At 36.3% G+C, this 21892-nt stretch overlaps 1 protein-coding gene across 1 annotated transcript in view; it reads right to left on the reverse strand.

Annotated features, from left to right (window-relative positions):
• Nucleotides 1-854: 854 nt before the first annotated feature.
• The window catches only part of AHR (aryl hydrocarbon receptor), a 62867-nt gene continuing 41829 nt past the window's right edge, over nt 855-21892 (reverse strand). Inside the window, exons 4-11 of the mRNA XM_086855168.1 lie at nt 20778-20867; nt 18890-19013; nt 14550-14680; nt 13492-13694; nt 11751-11860; nt 9166-9307; nt 7109-8384; nt 855-3973 (exon numbers count right to left, since the gene is read on the reverse strand). Of these exons, the coding sequence (XP_086711294.1) occupies nt 3818-3973; nt 7109-8384; nt 9166-9307; nt 11751-11860; nt 13492-13694; nt 14550-14680; nt 18890-19013; nt 20778-20867 (2232 nt within the window). The 3' untranslated portion in view covers nt 855-3817. The remainder of the gene's footprint in view (nt 3974-7108; nt 8385-9165; nt 9308-11750; nt 11861-13491; nt 13695-14549; nt 14681-18889; nt 19014-20777; nt 20868-21892) is intronic.

Raw genomic sequence — 21892 nt, forward strand, 5'->3', positions numbered from 1 at the left:
CAACAAATTGCCTGAGGTTTTGATGCAGTGCCCTGCCACTGGTTTTGTATCACTCTGGTTGTTAACTTTCATGTTGAATTAGGACAAAGAAGAAAAAAATTCATAAATTAGAAAGAAAATGTCATTTTCCAGAAGAAAGTATCTCCTTCCTTCAAACAAATCTGGACAGTAAGGTCCTATGCTTCTGGAGACAGGTTGATATGTGGCTTGAAAGTGTACTTTTAACAAATGCAACAGACTACAAAGAAAAGGATGGCCAATGTTGCTTATATTATTGCTTGATTATTTCCAGATGTTATCTTATAGATTTGCAGTCTTGTTGAATTATACTCGTACCTTGGCATGTCTTTCGTGCAGTGCAAGGAGAGTAAACAATAGGACTGACATACAGAGTTCATAGCCTAGTATTGATTCCGGATAAGACATTTGTCTTAATACATTTTACAGGACAATTGTGTAGTTCCAGCCAATTAAATTATTGTCCATCATGGCACTAAACAGAAATATTGTAAATTTGGTAAACTGCATAGGGAATTACAGTGAAACATTTGACTTAGCATTACAAACAATTTAAAAGATTATCATGCAAAGCCAACAGAGTACACAGGAAACAGTAATATTAGCAAATATTATTAGAAAGAAACTGTTTTCTTAACTGAATGTCTCTATAAACTACTAATAAACAGCAAATACCAATGTAATGTAAGTACCAATTAATGGCCAGCTACAGACCACAAAAGAGAACATGCTTCTTTTCAGCAGCACCAACACAGAAACCTGTTTCTGCCTCAGTACTGCTCGACTGTGAATTTACTGTAACTAAGCAATGAATATAAGAGCCTTCCAACTACTAATTGTGGCTTGCTATTTACAAACTTTATTTATAAACTCATTTTCATGCAAGTATAAAATACTAATTCCATGGACAAATACACATTTGTTCACCACTCTAAATTATATACATTGTATTTGCATCTAATATTCAGAGAAGTGCAAAGTCCACAGTGACGTAAATAACAAGTTTTGTAAACTATTTTAGATGACAAGCTCTCAAAAGATATTAGTAACCATATGATAACGTATTTTTTTGTATACTGCTGAAATCAAACATTTTTTGTAGTAAAAGAACATACATTTCAGCTACATTCAAGTGAATATTTTATTACCATGTATTATGTCTTACAAACTTTAGTGGAGATGAGCAAGAGCGCTACAGAACCATACCTTAACGCAAGAGGTGTATTGCATGGTATGTGCAGGCATAGCCAAGGAGAGAGAATCAGAAAGGAAAACAAGGTAAGAAAACTTGTACAAAAATGGACAGTAATACTGACTAACACTGGGTTATAATCTTACTTATAACAGACCTGAAGGACTAATAGAGATCCAATTCAGAAACACCTGTGCACTGTAGGTACAGTTTGGTGCAGATCAAGAGTGCACTAATACAGTCAACGTTGTACGCATAAGATAATGCACAAAATACGCTGATATGCATATAAACAACTAACTTGTTTACATTAAGTAGGGCAGCACTGTTGTAGTACTGCATCCTTGGCACTTAGTGATAGGACAACATGTATTTGGTTTAACTAAATTCATAAACAGGATATATAATGGTTTGTTAGATGGAACACATACATTATCCCTTTCAACCTTCTGGTTTTACAGCATTTTTTCTAATTTTCCAGTTCAAATGCAAACATGACACACTAGCTAGATATGGAAGACATTTCGGATATTGGCTTAAAACATCATATTCAATTAAAAAAAGACAGAAACAAGGATTAATTCAAATTATAATAAGTGAATTTGTTACTATTGCCTTGTGCTGAAAACAAAATCTAGACCATGGGAAAAAAAACCAAAAAAACCCGACCTTATAATAAAACCCACAATGTTTTTATGGGTTTTTCCTGAATAGTAACTTCCTTAATGTCCCTTTCATATATACTAATTTCACTTAAAAGAACGGCTGAACTTATCAATCTGAATAGTTGTAACTGAGTTAGAAGTTTGGCCTAATGTATCACTTCACACAGAACGGAAGAAAATATACTCTTCTTCAAAGAAAGCATGTTTCAGCTATGAAAGGATTCCAATTTTAAGTGATAGTCCTTTATTAAACAATATAAACAACTATCTGGAGGGAGCCAATTTACTTTTGCCTGTTTCAAACAAACTGGCTAAATTGCCATTTTACATTATATATAACAAATGTAATAAAATTGTTCTTAACGTATAACGATGTAATACTTTAAAATTAACTGTTTAAAATATTTTACAAAGACATTTTATTATATATGAACTATACAACACACAAGAGCATGAAATATTTTGAACATATACACATTTCTGTATTTTTCACGTAGATTATTATTTTGCACCAAACACTGGTGTCTTCAATTTTATAGTCCTCACATAAAAGCAAAACAAAACCCCAGAATGTTTAGTGGATATGTTTAGTTTGGGTTTTTTCGTGAAAATAAAACCTATTGCAAATAGAACTTCTCTATTGATTTCTTTTCTTTCCCCAATTTAGCATTTTGCACAAAGCTTTCCAAATTACTCAACGTACACAAGAAGAATAATCTTTCTGTACTGTGCAGTGCAATTTGCCAGGGATAAAACTAAAACCAAACTGACCCTTTCCCCACTATTAACATTGAAAATTGCAGCCAAAATAATGTCAATGCCAATCACTATTGAAACTCTTTTACCCCCTTTATTGAAAATGCAATCCTTTTCAATATCCATTTTAATGAAAATATTTGCATAGAGCAGCCTTGTATTATTTCTAAAGAACATTATGAGAGTTTTAACACAAGATAAGGCACATGTTTTTCAGCATTAATAATCTAAACTAATCCTGAGGATCTGCTCCTCCCCCTCAGCAAAATCTGCTTTTTTAATATACCCTGTATTACCTGAAGAAAGCAGAAAAGCAGTATAAACTCAAATTCTTTAGCTGAACTAAATTCAGAACATTAACGACTCCTGATAATAGTGTAACAAATCCACAGATGAATTAAGTCACTCGCTAAACAAATAATTGTTAAAGGGAAAGAAAAAAAGACAGCCAGTAGCACTGTTGATGTTAGCTAAAAGTTCACATACTAGAGATGACATTTACTGTGAGTTTTTCTAAAATAAGCTCCCATCAGAAACAAGGTAGCTAAATTGTGAGGCACTTAAGGTTGACATGAAAAGGAGGAATGCAAGGGGTCTGTTTCATAGAAAACCTGAAGTTGCATATCATATCCTTGTACTAAGCCTTCTATTAAAGTGCTAGAAATGGAGACTTAAAACAAAAGGATTCAAATATAAAATAAGTGATTACAGAGCTTAGTATGCATTAAAATTAAGTGCTTTTGATTCTCATGAATTTAGAGCTTTTTAATAGTTTTTAAAAAATAAAGTCTGGAAATAATCCATGTGTGAAATCACCTTCCTTGTGCCATCAATGCTATTTGTAAAGTGCCCAATTATTTTTCTAAACAACAAAACCATTTGCCTTATCTTATGTTGTATAGCATGACATAGTCTGTAGTATGTACGCAATCCATACTGCAAGGACACAGTCAGCCTGATGGAAAACAGCACATGCTTACTTTTAATTGGAAGATTTAATTCCACCTGTCATTCCAAAAAGCCAGGTCTTGAATTACATATCCACCCATCTATAGTGCAACCGACCTCATATTCTCAAAACGTAATTTAGCTGGTAAAGTCTAACGCTCAGAGAGAGACTTATCAAGCTTTTCCTCAGAGCAACCTGACGCCCAGACAAAATCACAGATGGAGCTCTAGATCTGAATCACATAAATCCACTAGATGCCAAATCTGAGAAGGATCTGGGTTCTTTTGGATGATGAAGAGGCTGAAGATGTGTGGCAGTCTGTGCATTACTGATCACATCTAACTGAGAGGGATATGATTCATTTACATTTCCTCCATTGAAACCATTTTGGAACTGGCAGGAAAGAAAGAGAATATAAATGGTTAGTATAGGAAACCAATTAATTTATAAGTATTTAAAAATCCTCCTAAAGACACATTGGATGAAATAATCTTAAAATACTTAAAAATCTTAAAATCCATTAGCTTTAATAGGTTTTTAAATTATGATTAATGAGAATTTAATTTGCTTTAAAACAGGGACTGAATCATCACTAAATCTTACCCATATTGAAGTCAATGGGAGCCCTACTTCTGGCTAAGTGAAGAAATAATTCTGTTATCTAAAATGCAATAGAGTTTCCATTTCTAGAAAGTACAGTCTGAGAACGCATGTTTGCCACATCCAGCTGTTACATTTTAAAAGCAACCTATTTACATCTTTCCATGTCTGCAGTGGGATCCAGACATAACAGCTCCTCCAGGAATGCACAAGCAGTCCTATCCATAAGCTGAAGCATACTGTATGCAATCCACTGGCTGAAATGTTGCAGGGTGGGCTTTGTAGCAGTCCTTATATTGACAATGCCAAGTAAAAGCAATGAATGGCTTTCATCAGTCTTAACATAATTGTTCATAGGATTATTTTAATCACCTAATGTAATGCTTCCTGTCATGCTATGGACTTTATCTACAAAATACTCCATTCAGTCATGCAAAGAAAATGCAATAAAGTATTTTAAACATTTCCATCATCTCTTTAGGAGTAGCTTATATCCTAAGTACTCATTCTTCAAGGTTTGTCTTTAAGAACATGTCTTATACATTCATTCATCCATTCATCTATCAAATTATGCTGTGTATTAGTTTTTCTTTTTTCCATTTATGCAAACATTGAAATTTGACTAAATGTGCACAATTCTTCTAACTTTTTAACAACAAAACCATGTGAATTATGTTTTTAATCAAACCTGGCACACTTTTAAGAGCAGACACAAGGATTATTTCTTACAGAAGTAGGTTATTTCAATATTCTTCATTAATAAGATGACCACACATTAATTTTTTCAAGAACACTCTCAACATAGAATCAAGTACTTAGGAAGGTTTCTCCTGCTTAATAAAGGAATACTGATCCTAAACAAGCAGCTAGAAGTTCACAAGCCTTTCTGTCCTTCTCCATCACTGAAAGTGATTTTAGACTACACTGGCTATGCTCCTACCACAATTACAAGATAGGCAGAAAGTCAAGGCATGTGACCACAATAGACCCTTCTGACTTTCTAATTATGTAGGTCTTTTCACATAGAAATCAATGAGAGTTGGAAGTCTGAAAAGATACCAGTCATGGCTTGTATAGCCACATCTGTCCTGTCTCTGGACTCTAACCACTGTCAGGGATGTCAGTGTGCTAAACCCAGCCACCAAGACTGCCCTACTTTGGTTTGGCTGTGTGAATGTGGGCTCAGACAGCACTAACCTATCTGCTTAGTCACATGAGGCTTCTGCTTATGCAGTGCTACTTAGCCCCATGCAGCACAGGAACACCCTAACAAGAGGGGCTGAATTTGCCTCTGAACAAATTAAGTAAGGACAATTTTTCACAAAGTATCCTTTGTTCATTTTTTTTTTACAACAACAAACTGTCTAATTATTATTGCAGCTCAGCCTTGTAGTAAATATGAAGCAATAGACAAAATTTTTTCAGAGGTGCTGTCTTGGTCATTAAGTTTTTTATAAACAGAGGTGAAGAAAATGCAAGGAAAAAAAATAAAAAATAAGGGTCATAACAAAAATGTTTAAGGAGGTGTAACAACAAAATAATCTGCAAAATAAATGCAATTGAAACTAGCCATTAAAAATAAAGAAAAGGAGTTGCAAATGCAATGGCTGTTCAAAACTGATGCATCACATTAGTACAGCTTTTGTGAAAAGAGTAATTCTTTGTAATAAAGACAAACTTGGATGGCCCTGGAGCTGCTCTGCCACCCTATTAAGAAGCACTCTGAAAGACTGAGCACTGAGCACAGCCAGGCAAGGCACAGCCAAGCCATGCTCAGGTTTGCACAGTGCAGTTTCTCAGTCACTTCATGCAATTTCAACCCTGGGCACTCAGGGAGAAGCCATTCATCCTGCTGAACTGTGCTATATTTTAGCTAAATTTCTACAATTCTGCAATTGCACTCTTTTCAGCAGTGAAGCAGTTTTAAAAAGGGAATGTTTCGTACTTGTATTAAGCATGTGAAAAATGGACATGCTCTAATTGCATTCCTTACCTTTGTCTTGCATAGGTTAAATGCCAATTAATACTTTAATTCTGCAAATGCTTATGCATGTGCATAAGCATTTGCAGGATCAGTACTTCAGAACATTAACTCATTGAGATAAAACAAAACAAAAAAACTGTGGCTCTGTACTTTAGCAGCGTTAACAGAAATAAAAGATACAACAGAAAGTACTTCAACAAAGGTTATTCAGAATCAGGAACTAGTAATTGAATTTTATTTCTAAGTTGATTTTACCAATGAAGAACAGTGTTTACAACTGCAGTCTGTGCTACAGCCAGGATCATCTCTTCTATGGCATTTATTGAGCACTCCCCTTGGTGAAAAAGGACCAGCTTAGCTTACTGTGATTATAACTTTTTCCAATCCTTTTTCCTTCAGCAATTAATTTAGACAGCAGCTTGAGCAACAAGCTGTCTTTCACTTATAGCAATATATAACTTTTTTTTTTATCAGTAACAACTAATCCTAAAATCATTGAGGAATCTGAGTAGCTAGACAATACTCACACTTCAAAAACTTTTTTTTTTATCCTTACAACATATTTAATGAAAATGAGTGTGCCAAGCACACTCAACTTCTCTCTGAAGGGTCTATTAGCAAATTCCAAGACTTAGACCAATCTACTTTTCTTCTGCTCCTATTAGGAAAATTTCTGGTATAGTACCACAGACTACTTCATTCAGTCTAGATTAAGACTGCCAAAGAGAGAGCTATCAGACTGCAGGTACAGTACATGTAAACTTGATCAAGTCCAACTCTTTTCACTCTAATGAACAAATAAAACAAAGACATCCACACACTGCTAACCCATCCATCTCAAACTCAGCAATTCATTCATGACAAACTCTGCCCCACAGCAGTCACCCAAAACAATATAAACTAGATTCAAAATGCAAGCAGTGCAGCAGTGCTGTTTACCATACCTTGTTGCCCAATGTTTGTTGTTGTTGATTCGTCATCATGGGATCATACTGCATTTGATCCACGCAGCTGGGCTGTGCCTCCTGTGTGCACGGGTACATAGAAACAGCGCCTGCATAGCAAGTTTGAGGAGTGAGCAGAACTGACTCAGAGTTTATCCCACACTCAAGGTTCTCAGGGACTTGCTGCAAACAGCTGAGAAAATCCTCGAAGTTGGAAGAAGCAGAATAGGTCGATCCATCAAAACCCGCTGCAGGAAAATCCATTTGGGTAAAATTAGAAAGCTGTGGCATCATTGCTGTGGGTTGCTTGTAAGGAACAAAGTCTTGCCTACACTCATAAGGGGAAGCGTTAACTTCTGATTTGTAAGAGAACTCAGATGTGCTGGCATGCATGCCAGGGAACATGTATTGCTGGGGCTGCTGCTGTGAGCAGCTAAGAGGCATGCCAGAGCTCCAGTTTGTGAACATCCCGTTGACTTGCATATGTTTCATCTTTTGACAGAGCTGCTGTTGCTGCTGCTGCTGCTGCTGCTGTTGCTGTTCCACAAGCTGTTTCTGGTGCTGATGAAGTTGATGTGGATCTAAGTCCTGCTGTACCATGCAACCTTCATTCTGGACCAAGGGCTGCTGCTGGTTACAGTCTGAATATAAGAAGTCAGATTTATTTAAGGAATCCTGAACATAAGTCAGGATTTCATCAGTTATGTTGATGTCCCCAATATCATCCACATCGGATAATTCAGTTTTAAAAAACTCCTCATCCTGCTGAATACACTTTAGATCTTCAAAGTCAATACCCAGATTTTTCATGATGCTGTACAGGTCACTGGTTTTGTTATCCTGAAAGAGTGCTGCACTGTCTTCAGGGAGTGGAACACTGTCCTGGGAACACTCCATCAGCTCCCGTTTGAGAATGCTGTGATTTCCAGCAGGCAGGAGATTGTCTGTCCAGCCACTGCTAACAACACCACCCAGTTCATCCCTACTGTCTGCAAAGAAGTTCCGCTCAAAAGAAAGTTTGTGTGATGCTGGAGGGCAGAGATAAACAGACTCATCTTGCCTTAACATGACACCTAGGAGGGAGTTTGGATCCACAGAATCATCGTGTAGCGTTGCTTTGGCTCCTTTTCCCACTGTGCTTTTACTCTTCGGTTGAGAGGGGTCCATAAGGCTCGACATAGGGAAAGACACCTCATACAACACAGCCTCACCAGTGGCAAACATGAAGGGCAACTTCATGTTACGCTTCCGTAGATGTTCCGCCCCTTCTTCATCTCTGAAAATAAATCAGATATATAGCATGGTACTGCACTACTAAACAGTTACTCTAATCTTTTTGTCCCCTGGAAGTAACATAAAAAATAAACTCTTCTATTTGTAGGCATTTTTCGAATTCCTACCTATTCCAGCTCGACTTGGCTGAGTTAAACCAAGAGGCAGATTATGAAATAAGGAGCTTATGACTGTAATGCCACATTTACATATTACATTTGTAATTAAATCTAGATAGCATACACTATTTTCTGTGCATTATGGACTGAAATGAAAATAAGTGGGCTTTGTTCCATGCATTAAGCTTTTCTTGCTATAGCAAGTAAATCAATATTTGAAGTATCTCTTTTTCTCCATTTTACAGAGTCCTTAGCAAAAATTACTTAAGGTATTTAACAAGGCTGAATTCCATATTATGCAGAACTTAGTACAGCACTAATATTCAGGACTGAATTTCTTTGTTATTCCTTCTACACAACTGCAGTTGGATTTTTCAGATTTTGCTCACTGGGACTGCATACAGTGGATGGAATAACTTCATGCTTCTGCTGCTGATCTTGTTCTTTCTAGGAAATCAATATATCTAAAGTTTTATACAAAAGGACTATGCCACAAGTTCTGAAATATCAGAACTCTTTACATGTTTGTTAGCAAACTGAAAGACTTTTGGGAATCTGGAATATAAAGAGTAATACTTTAAAAACAGAAATTCCTTTGTGAATATAAACACCTTCAGGCTAGTTTTCAGTTTTTGAAGCATGCTACTTTATGAAATGATGACTTACGTAAGAGGTCTCTGTGTGGCAATGATGTAATCTGGTCTTCCATTTTTGTAGACAAGACGTGCATTTGCCTGTACCCAGGCCCATCGATTTTCTTTGGTTAGAAGCCTAAATACAGTCATTCCACTCTCACCTGTCTTCATCACTAAAGAATAAGCATACTGTTTACTGTCCAGCAAACAAAATCATGAAAATCTGTATGCTATGAAAGGAATCCCTTTTGTAGAGAAATTTTACAAATCTTATGTCCTCAATTACCCAATTCAATGTGGCACTAATGCATTCCCAGTGCATCAGGATGACTGATCACTTCAAGATGTCTAATTTACTCTAATTTATAGAAGTCAAAACTGCAAGACATCTGCTATAGATTGACAGCATTCTATATGGGGCTTTGTCCATTATTTCTTCAGTAACAGAAATTAATAAATACTAGAATATGTAAATGACAAAAGCCCAAGTCTCTCTTATCTTCAAAAAGTGACTATCACTTTAACAATTAGAAACACATTAGTTCTGAATCCAATTCTTTCATATTTTGACTGGTTTATGCAGAGATACTTAAAAATCTTACTTTTCATTCCAACTACCACCAATAATGCTTGATAAACATACTCAATTTTTTATGGTATATTTCTGTACTGGGTTTGTATGGCTAGGTTTTGGTAATGGCAGGGAGGGCTACAGGGGTGGCTTCTGTGAGAAGCTGCTAGAAGCTTCCTCCCTTTCCAGTAGAACAAATCCCTGGCATCTCCAAGGTGGACATGCTGCTGGGCAAGACTGGGACAACTAGAAATCATGGTAATGCCTCTGTCATAACATTTAAGGGAAAAAAAAATAATTATTGTGCAGATATAATTGTGGCAAGAGTGAGTTGAGAATATGTGAGAGGAACAACACTGCAGACACCAAGGTCAGTGAGGAAGGAAGGGCAGGAGGTGCCAGAGCTGAGATTCCCCTGCAGCCTGTGGTGCAGACCATGGTGAATGGATCTGCCCAAGCAGAACCACGGGGATGCAGAGATCCACTTGCAGTCCATGGAGGAGACCCATGCTGGAGCAGGTGCATGCCTTAGAGGAGGCTGTGAACCCATGGGAGGCCAGTGCTGGAACAGGCTCCTGGCAGACCCTTGCAGACCCATGGAGAGAGGAGCCCATGCTAGAGCAGGTTTTCTCATGGAAGGTGTTTTTAAGGCCTTATTTTACTTCTCATTATCCTGCTTTGGTTTTATTAGTAATCAATTCAATTAATATGCCCAGATGAAGTCTGTTTTGCCTGTGACAGTATTTGGTGATTGATCTCTCCTGGTCCTTATCTCAATGCATGAACCCTTCAGTATATTTTTTCTCCCTTGTCCAGTTGTGGAGGGCAGAGATAGAGAGGCTTTGGTGGGTGCCTGGTGAGAGGCTTTGGTGGGTACCTACAATGCAGCCAGGGTGAACCCACTGCAGTCATTTTGGTGCCAAAACCCAGGATTGTGAGGATTTTGAGATAAGGATAGTAACTAGTAGAGGTAACAGGCAAAATGAGTGCTGAACAATGTTAGAGAGTAGACCTATCATGGGCAAATTTTGTTGTAATTGTGGTGAAGGGACAGCCAGTGGATTTTGTGTAAACTGTCAAATTTTGTTTTGTGTTGTGATAAAGTTATCTTGGTTTTTGTGTGGGGAGCTTTAGTTTATTTCTGGCTGGTTTTGTTGTTCTAAGTGAAGGTTGTGTGATGAATGTGGATTTTAAAGATAATTCTTAAATATGCAATTCACAGAGGTGAGGGGTGGGAGGAATACAATTGCTCAAAATCCCTGCATTTCTAGACAAAAAAAATAAATAAAATGTATTAGGAAATTCTAAGAATCTAACCAAAAATCTTTGCTACAAAACTTCTTTTCTTTATCTTAATCTACTCTGGAACCATTTTTGTTTTTCTTTATGAAAGAAACAAATCCACTGATAAGCAACAGTGACTGAGCTACACCTGAAACAGAAAATATGCTTAAATAGATTGAGAATAACCTTATGAGAGGCATTATCCAATTGTCTATGAGGGGATAAAAGAAAAAAACCCAAATAACTTTTTTAAGAGAAGTCATTAGAAAGGAAGTACCATAATATTCTGAAATTTCTCTCCATAATTGTTACTTAAACTAACTCAAGCTGCCAAGAATCAAACCCAGAAATGTTTGGATGCCAGCATGCTAAATCAGAGATTAATTTCTGGTAAAAATCTTACACCAATATCAAAAGAAAATGCTTTATTTAACTTGCTAACAGGAAAGCTATCTTTGATAGACCCCTTGCCCAAAGAAAGCTGTTGAAATAGCAGAAGTTAGGTTGAGCAGAGAAGGAAGCGATAAGAGCAAGATGTGACAGAGACTGGACTATTCATCCTAAAAGGGTTTAAATAGGAATATTAAACATTTCTTCAACCAGTGTAAGTTTTTGAAGGACAGACAGAACATATGAAATGAATATGAATGGGTGTTCTTTTTGTTAACAACCTCCTTTTTTTCTATAGTTCACATTGCATTCATATTGAAAAAATACTCCATGCTTTGATTTTTCAGCCCTTCTTAGGGAATGAAACTTACTTCGTATGTGGTTTTCAGCACAATAAAGCATATCAGCTGCATGAATAAACTGGTATCCTGTTCCTCTCATACACAGCTCTGCTTCGGTGTATCCCAGGACAATCTTTCCTCTGGAAGGTAAAACCAAAAAATTGCAACCCTGCTGGTGAACCAACTCACAGAATGAATGTCAAGCAAGTTCATTATGGCTAGAACATTTCAGATGCAAGTGCTAACTATGTTTTGTTGCTATATCAATTGTATGTGGAAGCAGATCAACTAATAAAAAATAGTCAACAAGTCATAAAATTTTAACTAGTCTGCCAGGTTCCCTTCAGTGATTAGGACTGGGTTCACAAAACCATTAGATCATAAAAGAAAAGTGGATGCCTACAGCTGGACTCTCAATTCCATACTACTCAATATATGCACTCCTAGCAGGCGGCTCCCATTAGTTCCAAAGAAAGACACAGTTTTCTTAGCCCTGTTTCTTAGGTGCTTGTGTGTAGAGTTAAGTAGGGGTTTAAATTCAGTGATCTAAAACTTCTTACCTAAATTAGAATTTTTACTAGCTTAAAGTTTGAACGTAGATGTAGCTCAGAACTACATCCCTTTTGAGTGGTTTGGGACCCCTGTGTTTGCATTTAAACGAGATATGACTCAGAGGACCACTAGCAGGAGTCATGTTTGACCCTGGCAGCTAAAATTAGAGTACTTTACTAGGGGCTGGGGAGATGAAACACTTAACACAATTCATGTGATCTCTATGCAATATATGATAAAACAACATAGTCAAAAAGAGAACTAAACAGGATTTGAAACAAAGAAATGGAAATTCAAAGACTAAAGGAAAAAAAAAGAGGGAAAGAAGGGATGGGGAACAATATACATAAAACTGTAAAATATGACAAAAACTGAACATTTCAAGTGAATAAAAATATATAAAAGAGGAAAGAAACACTTGTGTTAACATTTTGTAAATTTTTACTTATATCAACTTAGAGAAATAAACCATTTTGGTCTCTCAGTAGACAAAATACCAAGTAACTCAATTCTAATCTGTAAGCAGGAATAGAAACCTATATGAGAGACTTGAATGAAAATGAAAGCATTGTCAGTCAAAAATAGGAGGGAGAGGAGAAGCAGGGAGGCCAGAAATTTTTATTTTGATAAAAAAGCATCCTAATGGGCTTCTTGCCATGTTGAAGCATAGTAATATTACTTTGATCTAGTACTGCAGTAGTGTTTCCAAATTTTACATAGGGAAAATAATTTGGAAATGGGTTTGAAAATGGGTAAAAGTCATAGTATAAAAAAGTATTTAATTTATTTTTAAGAAAATAAATTTCCATTGTATTTTACACCTATTTGAACTGAAGGAGAAATGTAGAATGGAATTAAACACTTGTTCTGTCAGTTCTAAAACCAAATTTCAAACCAGATTTAACATGAAACTTTTCTTCTTCCCTAATACATTAGTATGCCGTCTTTTGTTTTTTCTATTTTGCATTGGTTTTGTGGGTTTTTGCTTTGTTTTTCTAACTGAGAGTCAGAGAGCAGTATGCCATTTCAAGGAAATAGACTGTGGCAAATCCATTTCTCTTTGCTTGATAGCAGGTCTGGAGAGAAAAACCTTAACAGCTTCTAACAACCATCACTGAAACAGTTTACATACCAAGAGTAGCCTGCTTTATATTTCAAATACATACTTGAAACCTATTTCATCAGCGTTAGACAATTACACAGAATAATTTACACCTACTTTGCATCACAGCCAGTAGGTGTGAAATCCAGCTTGTGTTTAGTTCTGAAGATGAAGTTCTTGGTCCGTATCTCAAGGATAGATGGTGGCTGCAGGGGAGTAGCTACTGCAAACAGTGCAAGCTGAGGAGACAAAGCAGCACCATCCTTCCCTTTCTTGTTTTGTCCGTGGAGAAACTTCAATCGTCCTTGAAAATTCATTGCCTTAGGATGAGGAAAAAAGTAATTGTTATATGCTGGAGATATTTAAAAGGAAGATATTTTTGTTATGATGTAAAACATGTATTTTTCATTCTTCTGAAGATCCATGAGACTCAAGCTTTACAGGATGGCATACATAAAAGTTAGCTAACAGGTACAGAACACTGTTGTTATACCCCTGAATGTGTCACTTCAATATCTACTTACTGAAAAATTAATTAATGGGAAGATTAGTCTGTTAAAAAAAAAACAACAAAAAAAACAAACACATAGTATCAAATATCAGTTGCGGCTTCTAATATTCTAATGAACATACATGCATATAATTACATCATTATTTCTCTTGCAAATTTGTATGTTCAGTTTTGCAATTTTAACGAATTCTACTTTGTAAGATATCACAAAGAGGGTGATAAACCCATACTTGTTTTAAAATCAAAATAATTGACTAACAAAACATGCATTAAAAAGGGCAAGCACAAACTTTTCCAAAAAGTAAAAACAATGATACTCTTAATTACTATAACTTATTGCACCTCAAGATACTCAACTTGATACAAGAAAATACCCTTGTAATGCTTTTTGACCTACAAATCACACAGCACTTTACAAAAGCAGTTGCTTATTTACATTTCACTAAGGCATCTGGGCCATGAGAAATGAGAGAACTTGCACCAGGTTGTGACAACATCTTAAGGGGGACACATTCAGTGACACTAACTGGAACTTTGTGGTTCAAGCAGCTCAGATATCTTTAGAGACTTAAAAAATAGATTAAGTTGCTGCACCTCTTGTTAAGATAATGCAGATTTCCAACTTTTAAGCATATCTGGAAGATTTATGTAACTCCATACTCACCAGGAATCCAGATGAATTATCCAGGAGACATCGTAACCTGCAGATGAAATTCCTTTCCATAAAGGAAGAATTCTCCGGAGGAAGTTGGTCTGGGTTATAATAGGTTGCTGGCTGTGAAAAGCCATTATCTCCTGCAGGAAAGGATTATTTATATGAATTATTTTTAGAAGAACACCTAGTGAAGGCTATCTATAACAAAGATCTTCCGTCTCATAAACAAAGCGATAGGTCATGACCTGAGCAAGAACAATGTAAACTAGAAACATCCTCAGAACATATAATGATTGTAATACTGAGGTTAAGCATCAATTCTTCTGATGGGATTATGTTTTACAGGCAATGGTATTTGAAAACTGAATGTAATTTATTTTTAAGTGCTTTTTTTTTTCCTTTGGGGCTTTTGTTTGTTTGGGTTTTTAATTTATTCATTGTGTTTGTCAACAGCCTAGACTCTGGACCAGTTGCAAAGAGCAGAGTTCTCAGCAGAGAACACACTCATGCTCCTACAACGACAAAAAAGTCAAATCAACTACAGGAACTGAGTATTCAAAAACACAGTGATGATATCAAACTGTGAAACTTACTTTCCAGACAGACAGATGAAAGCAGTAGCAATAAATAAAAATCAGCAACTTTAGGAAACAACCACAAAAAATCAGCATTTTTCTCCAAAGATGGCAAAATCACCCTACTAAATAGTGAAAATATTTCTGGGCTCTGCCAATCAAAACACCATAGTTACCTCTCCAGGTATACCTGGAGTACTTGTGTTTGGAGGGTTGTTTGTTTTGAAAAAAAACTCAAACCCATGATTGTTAACTAGAATAATAACATGGTATCCTTCCACCTTGTCAGGACAAGCATTTGCTGCTAAGTGGTATTTACAAAACAGACTTAAACATTTGGAAAGTAAAACCAGAAGGTAAACCAATAAACTTCTGATAGAATACATATGTTCTACATGAGACTACATATACAGAGATACCAGATAATTACTACTCACAGCAAATTTAGCACAGCAATCTTGTATGCAATACAGATTAAAAAACAGTCATTCTCTAGGAATTCATACATGCAGAAAATTGAGAAATATCCAGCTTAGAAAGACATTTTATTATAAATACCCTTTAATTTAAAAAACAGTCCATGTACTCTTAGAGAACCTATTATCAACTATGGACAAAATAATAACACAGATTTTAAGAACCCATATTGACCTTCCAGACATGGAGATCAGCTCAGGGAGAGCATGTCACACATCATATTTTCTCAAATATAATTTTGTCTCATGAACAGCTGGAAAAACTTACAGATAGGCTCAGAGGTTAGAACACTGGCAAAACAAACACAAAGGTAAACAAATCATTATCAAAAGCCAGTTCAATTTAGTCTCCTATGAATACAAGGGACTGAATTGGAGCTAAATGAGATTGTTGATGTCTTACCAAAATGCCTTGCAACCTAAGGCTAGCCAAATCCTACAAGCATGCTGAGTTATCCAGCTTTTCAGATAAAATCAGGAGATATCTTTTTTCCCTAAAAAAACTGCTATGCAAGGTCAATTTTTTCTGAACAAAATTCAAGGTGTGGAGAAAAAGAAACCTTTTTCTGTCCTAGCTAATAGTGTGACAAAAAGGGATAATCTGAAATTACAGCCATCTGAAGAACTGTGTTGGCCAGTCACCATAATGAGCAGATCCCACAGGCAAACTCAGGTATTTGTAGTCCAAGATAGTTACCATATAACTTTGAAATCAGAAAATAAGAAATTCCCACACTCGTCATATGGATGGTTCTCAACAGACAAAGCAAACTTCCTCACTTGCTACTGCTGCAGATTTTTTTTATTATAAATTGCTTAATTGATGGTATTTTAGTGATTGAGATTTTTCAACACTTCTGAGATGGTGCTTCTCAAAGAAGCTCTCTGAAGAAGCAATGATTATGAAGAAAGAACATCAAAGAAACAGCTTGCAAATCCTAAATAATATTTCAAAAATGCCAACTCTGACTGGGTGCAGATCTAGTACCCAATAAGCAGTGCCAGGGTTTCTGCTGACATCCTTGGCACTGGTAGATGTGTCCTTCAGCATTTCTGGCACAGGAGAAACTCAGTGTTATTCTTTTGGTAACTACAGAGCTGAAATTTGAAGGTTCAGCAAGTCCAGATGGATCCTGTGGAGTTTGTCAAGTTTCATAGTAAAATGCAGCTCCCAAGAGCGAGCAAAGCTGTGGTGAAAGAAGTGGCTCCCGACAGGAGTGGAACAGAACTCAAAACAGGAGGTAATGGGCTTCCAAACTGAGCCTCCTACACTTGTGAAAGCAACACTGCTGTACTTTTCCAGGCAGACAGAAGGCAGAGAGGTTTTACTGCCAGGATCTTGAAGTGACTCACTGTAAGAAGGCAAAGACTCTTACAGAGCATCTACAATCCCTAGAGCAAAACTAGCAGTTAACACTCCAGGAGTCAGAGTCCATATCCCTCACAAAGATCACACTGGATCTCATCAATACCATGGAGCAATGAGCATGCAGTGTATTAAGTGCTTGTCTTTAAACTCAAGACCATATGGTTGTGCAACATGTGAAGTTCAAAAGATAATCCAGACTTAGTGCCCCAAAGCAGATATTTGGGACTGAAAAATCAGAATTTTGCAAACTTCTCTGGGAACAAGACAAGGACCAGGAGGCATGTCTGGGAAGCACAGTAACAGCTGAGGAAACCAGTGGTTTTAGCAGCATACCAGAGTACTGAGTGAGAAATAACCAGTCCAGGCTAACTGAAGCAGAATCAGTTCCCAGACCCAGGATGGAATCTGTGCCTGAGCAAAATTATAGTATATCTATAAATATCTGCATAATGATAGCTGAATGTATTAAAACATGAATGGATTAAATTAGCAAAAATGGAGGGGATCCTTACAGTCATAGCATTATCCTTTGCTATATATCTGAATTCAGTTCAAAAATCTTCAACATCCAAACAATTGATGCTACTTGAGGGTCAAAAGACATCATTGGATCATAGAATGGTTTAGGGTAGAAGGGACCTTTGAGATCACCTAATTGCAACCCCCCTGCCCTAGACAGGGACATTTCACTAGATCACGTTCCTGAAAGTCCCATCCACCTAGCATGCCTGAATGCTTCCAGGAATGGGGCACAATTAGCAGGTTTTGCAAGACAGAAACACAAGCTACAAAACAAAGAATTGTTTGTAATCCTGCTCAGTTCTTCCTGTCATTCAGTTAAATCTGAGGCCAATCCAACCTAGTGTCATACTTTTCAAACAACCTTTTCTAAATTCATATGCACTTGCTTAAGTTCCATAGGACACAACTTCACTCTAAAGCAAACAGGATGAAAACCTTGTTTGTGAGAACCATACTCTTTGCTGTACTGACCTCTGTTATTAACTAGCTGTGCAGCAGGCCTGTGGAGATTGATCTAGAGATGATATAATGTTGACGCTAAATGGAAAACTCAAATATACTGAAGTGTGTTACAAACACAGTAAATTTTCTCTATCAAATCACGGCATTTCCATACTCTATTTTTAAAAAAAATTAAGTTACTTTAAAGTTTATTAAAAACAATGGACTTTTTATGATTAATAAATTCCCTATAATCAAGTCACAGTAACAGAAGATTTTACGTACGTGTTTAAACAACTGTTGTGCAAAGGGAGCATTAAAATGGAGCAGTTGTCTCAATGGCTTTGTTGTCAGTATGATGCAGGCACATGTTTCCTGTATGACACACAGCTACCTGCACCCACACATCTTTGCTCTTATACATGTGCAGTGTGATTCTCCTCAGTTGTTTCTCAATATAACAGCTCACTTAAGCATCAGCCAGTAACATGTGACAACTCTGCTCTAGCATGCATACTACTTGATCTTAAAGGCTCATCTATTTAATCTTTTATTTCTCTTTCCCTTTTATCTCCAAGAGAAGTACCAGTCTATGTGGCAATGAATGCACTATTCCCTATAGTAACACTAAAACAAGCACATTCTTAGACTGATCAGTCTAAGAAACATTGTCACTTAGACTCCAAATTAAAGTCTTCCAATTTAAAGTATAATTAGTATTTTAATGGTGCTGTGCTATGAATAAAAGCGCTTATTTAAAGTGCAAAAAATAGTAATTCTCACTGTTGGCTAAATATGTCCATAAAATTCAAGTCAATTTGAAAGACAGTATTTATTCCTTTATTCATCTAAAATTATCTCATTTTTTTTACATAGAAAAATTTTAAAAGTCCAAAAAACAAAACAAACAAAACAAAAAAAAACAACAAAAAAATCCAATAGGCAAACAGTAAATTCTGTTTTCACCTTGTACACTTGGTCCAGAATCATCTGACTGGGCAGGATTTAATGCCCAATGTAGCTGTCGTTGAAACTCAGGTCTGTCTTCTGTGTGAATCAATTCAAATACACTCTGGTGTATAATATCCGACTAGGAACAAAAGGAGGAAGGTGAGAAAGAACAACAATAAGAAAATTACATGACAATGTGATACAAGTTGTCTGATTGACAAAGATGTTATGGATACAGCAAAATCCATTTTGCTCAGGGATAGACAATGCAATCACGTGCAGGTGGGAAAGCTTCATGAAATGATTTTTAGCAGCGGGAGAACAGCTCAGTTACACATATGACTGTAAACATGGGAAAAAACAAAAATATTGCCTTAGAAAAAAAGGTTATATTATGTCAACTCTTTCTTTACCTGCTTTTACCTAAGAAGGCCTGGAAATACCATGCTTAGGTACTGTTTAAATTATTTAGTTTTATATACTGGTAAATAAAGTACTTTCCAGCTAGTACTTGTCCTACTATAGGTGCTACAGGAATACAAAAGAAGCTAAAGACCCTGAACCAAACTGCCAAAAACAAACCAAGCAGATTATAAACAGTGGATTTGCTTGCCTGAAAGCGTTGTCACTTAAGGATGTGCTAAAACATGTCATTATTAAGCCCTTATTCCACTACCAATTCTGTGGTTTGGAATGTGATCTAAATGGCAAAGGGTCAAGAGCAAGGATCAGTGCTTAGAGGAATTTAAGGAGGAAAAAAACCACTTAAAATATTAAAGACAAGACTCAGCTGACTGAGAAGAGTTAAGATCCCTGTTTTCAGCATGTTTCAAAAACTCAACCATTATATTAACAAAAAATATTTAAATAAAACATAGATCTAATGCTATCGAGATCTGCGTCAAATTTTGCTCTGATGAATATCATAAAACAATCAGTATTTTCCAGAATAAATTGCCAGAAATGCTAATTTTTGTAACTTTAAAACTTTACTTCTATACCATGCACTCGATTTACTGGCATTACTTCATGAATGTTATGCCAAATTTGTTTCCCAAGCTTTTTTCTTTTTTCATTCCCGAACACTGAAGGAATATGTAACCCCAGGAATAACAGTGGGGGCTTTTTGAAATATTTTCTTTTACACAAATGTTCCCCAATTTCTTATCAGTTACCTGAAACTGCAAACCAAGCAAGGTTTTTCACTATTTTTCAGACAGCAGCTGAATCTATCAGTATGCAGTATCCATGGATATACATTGAGAACTATAACTATCATCTTCATTCTATCATCTTCACATAAAGTAATCCCAGGAGTTTTTAACAAAGACAGAATTTGCCTGCTATGCCTCAGCCTTTAGTACTTTGGCACCTGGTTTTCAAGCCCAGTGAAGTCAGACATGTGTGATCTGCACCATAAACAGTAAAAAACAAATGCTTGTTTTGAAATTCGTAATTAAATAAATACACATGAGCAAGAGAACAAATTCTAAAAATACCAAAATCAATCACTTGATACTTATAAATCTCAAGGCATATGGAAATAGTTTTTCATGAAAGGTTTCTATTAAAATAATTACCTTCCCATTGAATTATGCCTCACTCAGCATCATAAACTGGGTAACACCACAGTATAAATTTCAAACATTCCAGTAAAGAATAATTAAGTGTGAAAATTTCCTATCTTGCCTAACTCAACTTTGGAAATTATATTCGTGTTGTGCTTGGCCTGACATCCTGGCTATGAAAGCTGGTAGAAAAGCAATATGGTTTCAAAGTAATTCAACCTAAAGTACCTCAGATTTTTATTACAAAAAAAAAAAATGTAAGACCCTAAATATGAACACTGACATTCCCTGAAATTAGGCAAAACTTCTGAAAAAAATTGAATAAACAAACTTACTTGTTGGAATCCCAAGTAGTCTTGGATAGTAGAAGAGACGTAAAAAACCAGAGCATCTGCTGTAACAACTAACACAAATCCATTTAATGCCTGGGGAAGAAACACAGCAATCTGTCAGCTCCAGAGATAGAATTTCACATAATTATTGTTGCTCTAGGTCTACCTATACTGTAGTCCACCAATAAAATGTGAAGCATGGAGAAGCACACCATTATCTAACAGCACAAACAGAAGGATTGTTCATTGCATCTCTCTGCAGCATATGTGTTAAAATGAAGAAAACTGGATCTAACAAAAACAAACAAACTTTGTTTTTTTATTCAGTGGAGAAGACAAACTGTGTTGATGATTTTTAAAAGCTCTTGATTGTACAAGATGAGGGAAAGTAGTATGAAGAACTGTAAGTTTATTTAATATTAACCACAGTTCACAATGCTTGTTTGGCTCAAGCCTTGGGTATCCCCAGCTGCCCACAGCACAAATGACAGCCGTGTCACAAACCCAGTCCCAAAATCCAGTCTATACATAGTGCAGTCAGGCCACTGTGGACAGGAAATCAAGCTATTAAGATCCCCTATAAAGTCCAAGAAAACATTTTCTAGTTTACTTAAAATAGAAAACCTCTGCAAAAGTGGACTGTTGCAAGTAAACAATGTTTTTGAAGAGATTTCCCCCTCCGTGGAGCAGCAGACCAGGCGGCTCCACACTCAAAGTCACGCAAAGGGCATTTATCTGAGCTCCCAATCAATATGGTCCATGGCAATTGTTGTGATAGCAAACAGTACATTTGTGACTTGGCAGCTCATCTGAAAGGTGCCGATTTACTTGTATGGATTTCAGTCAAGATTTAACAAAAGGCAGTCTCCAGGGGCTGGACTGAGTATATTGTACCACTTAATTTCCTCAGCTGCATTCAAAGGCAAATTTGGCCAGCATACTCAAAACACTTTTTTTAAAAAATCTTTTTATTGATGCAGAATTATTATACACAGAAAATGTAAAGTAAGTGAAGGATATCCTATATCTTGCTGCAACAAAGTACTAATACATAAATGAAATATCTGATTAAATGGCTGCTCTTTAAATGCTGTGAACCACTCCAATTTAATAAGTAG

Source organism: Cyanistes caeruleus, chromosome 1 (assembly GCF_971803275.1).
Source record: "Cyanistes caeruleus chromosome 1, bCyaCae1.hap1.1, whole genome shotgun sequence".
NCBI classification, from domain to species: domain Eukaryota; kingdom Metazoa; phylum Chordata; class Aves; order Passeriformes; family Paridae; genus Cyanistes; species Cyanistes caeruleus.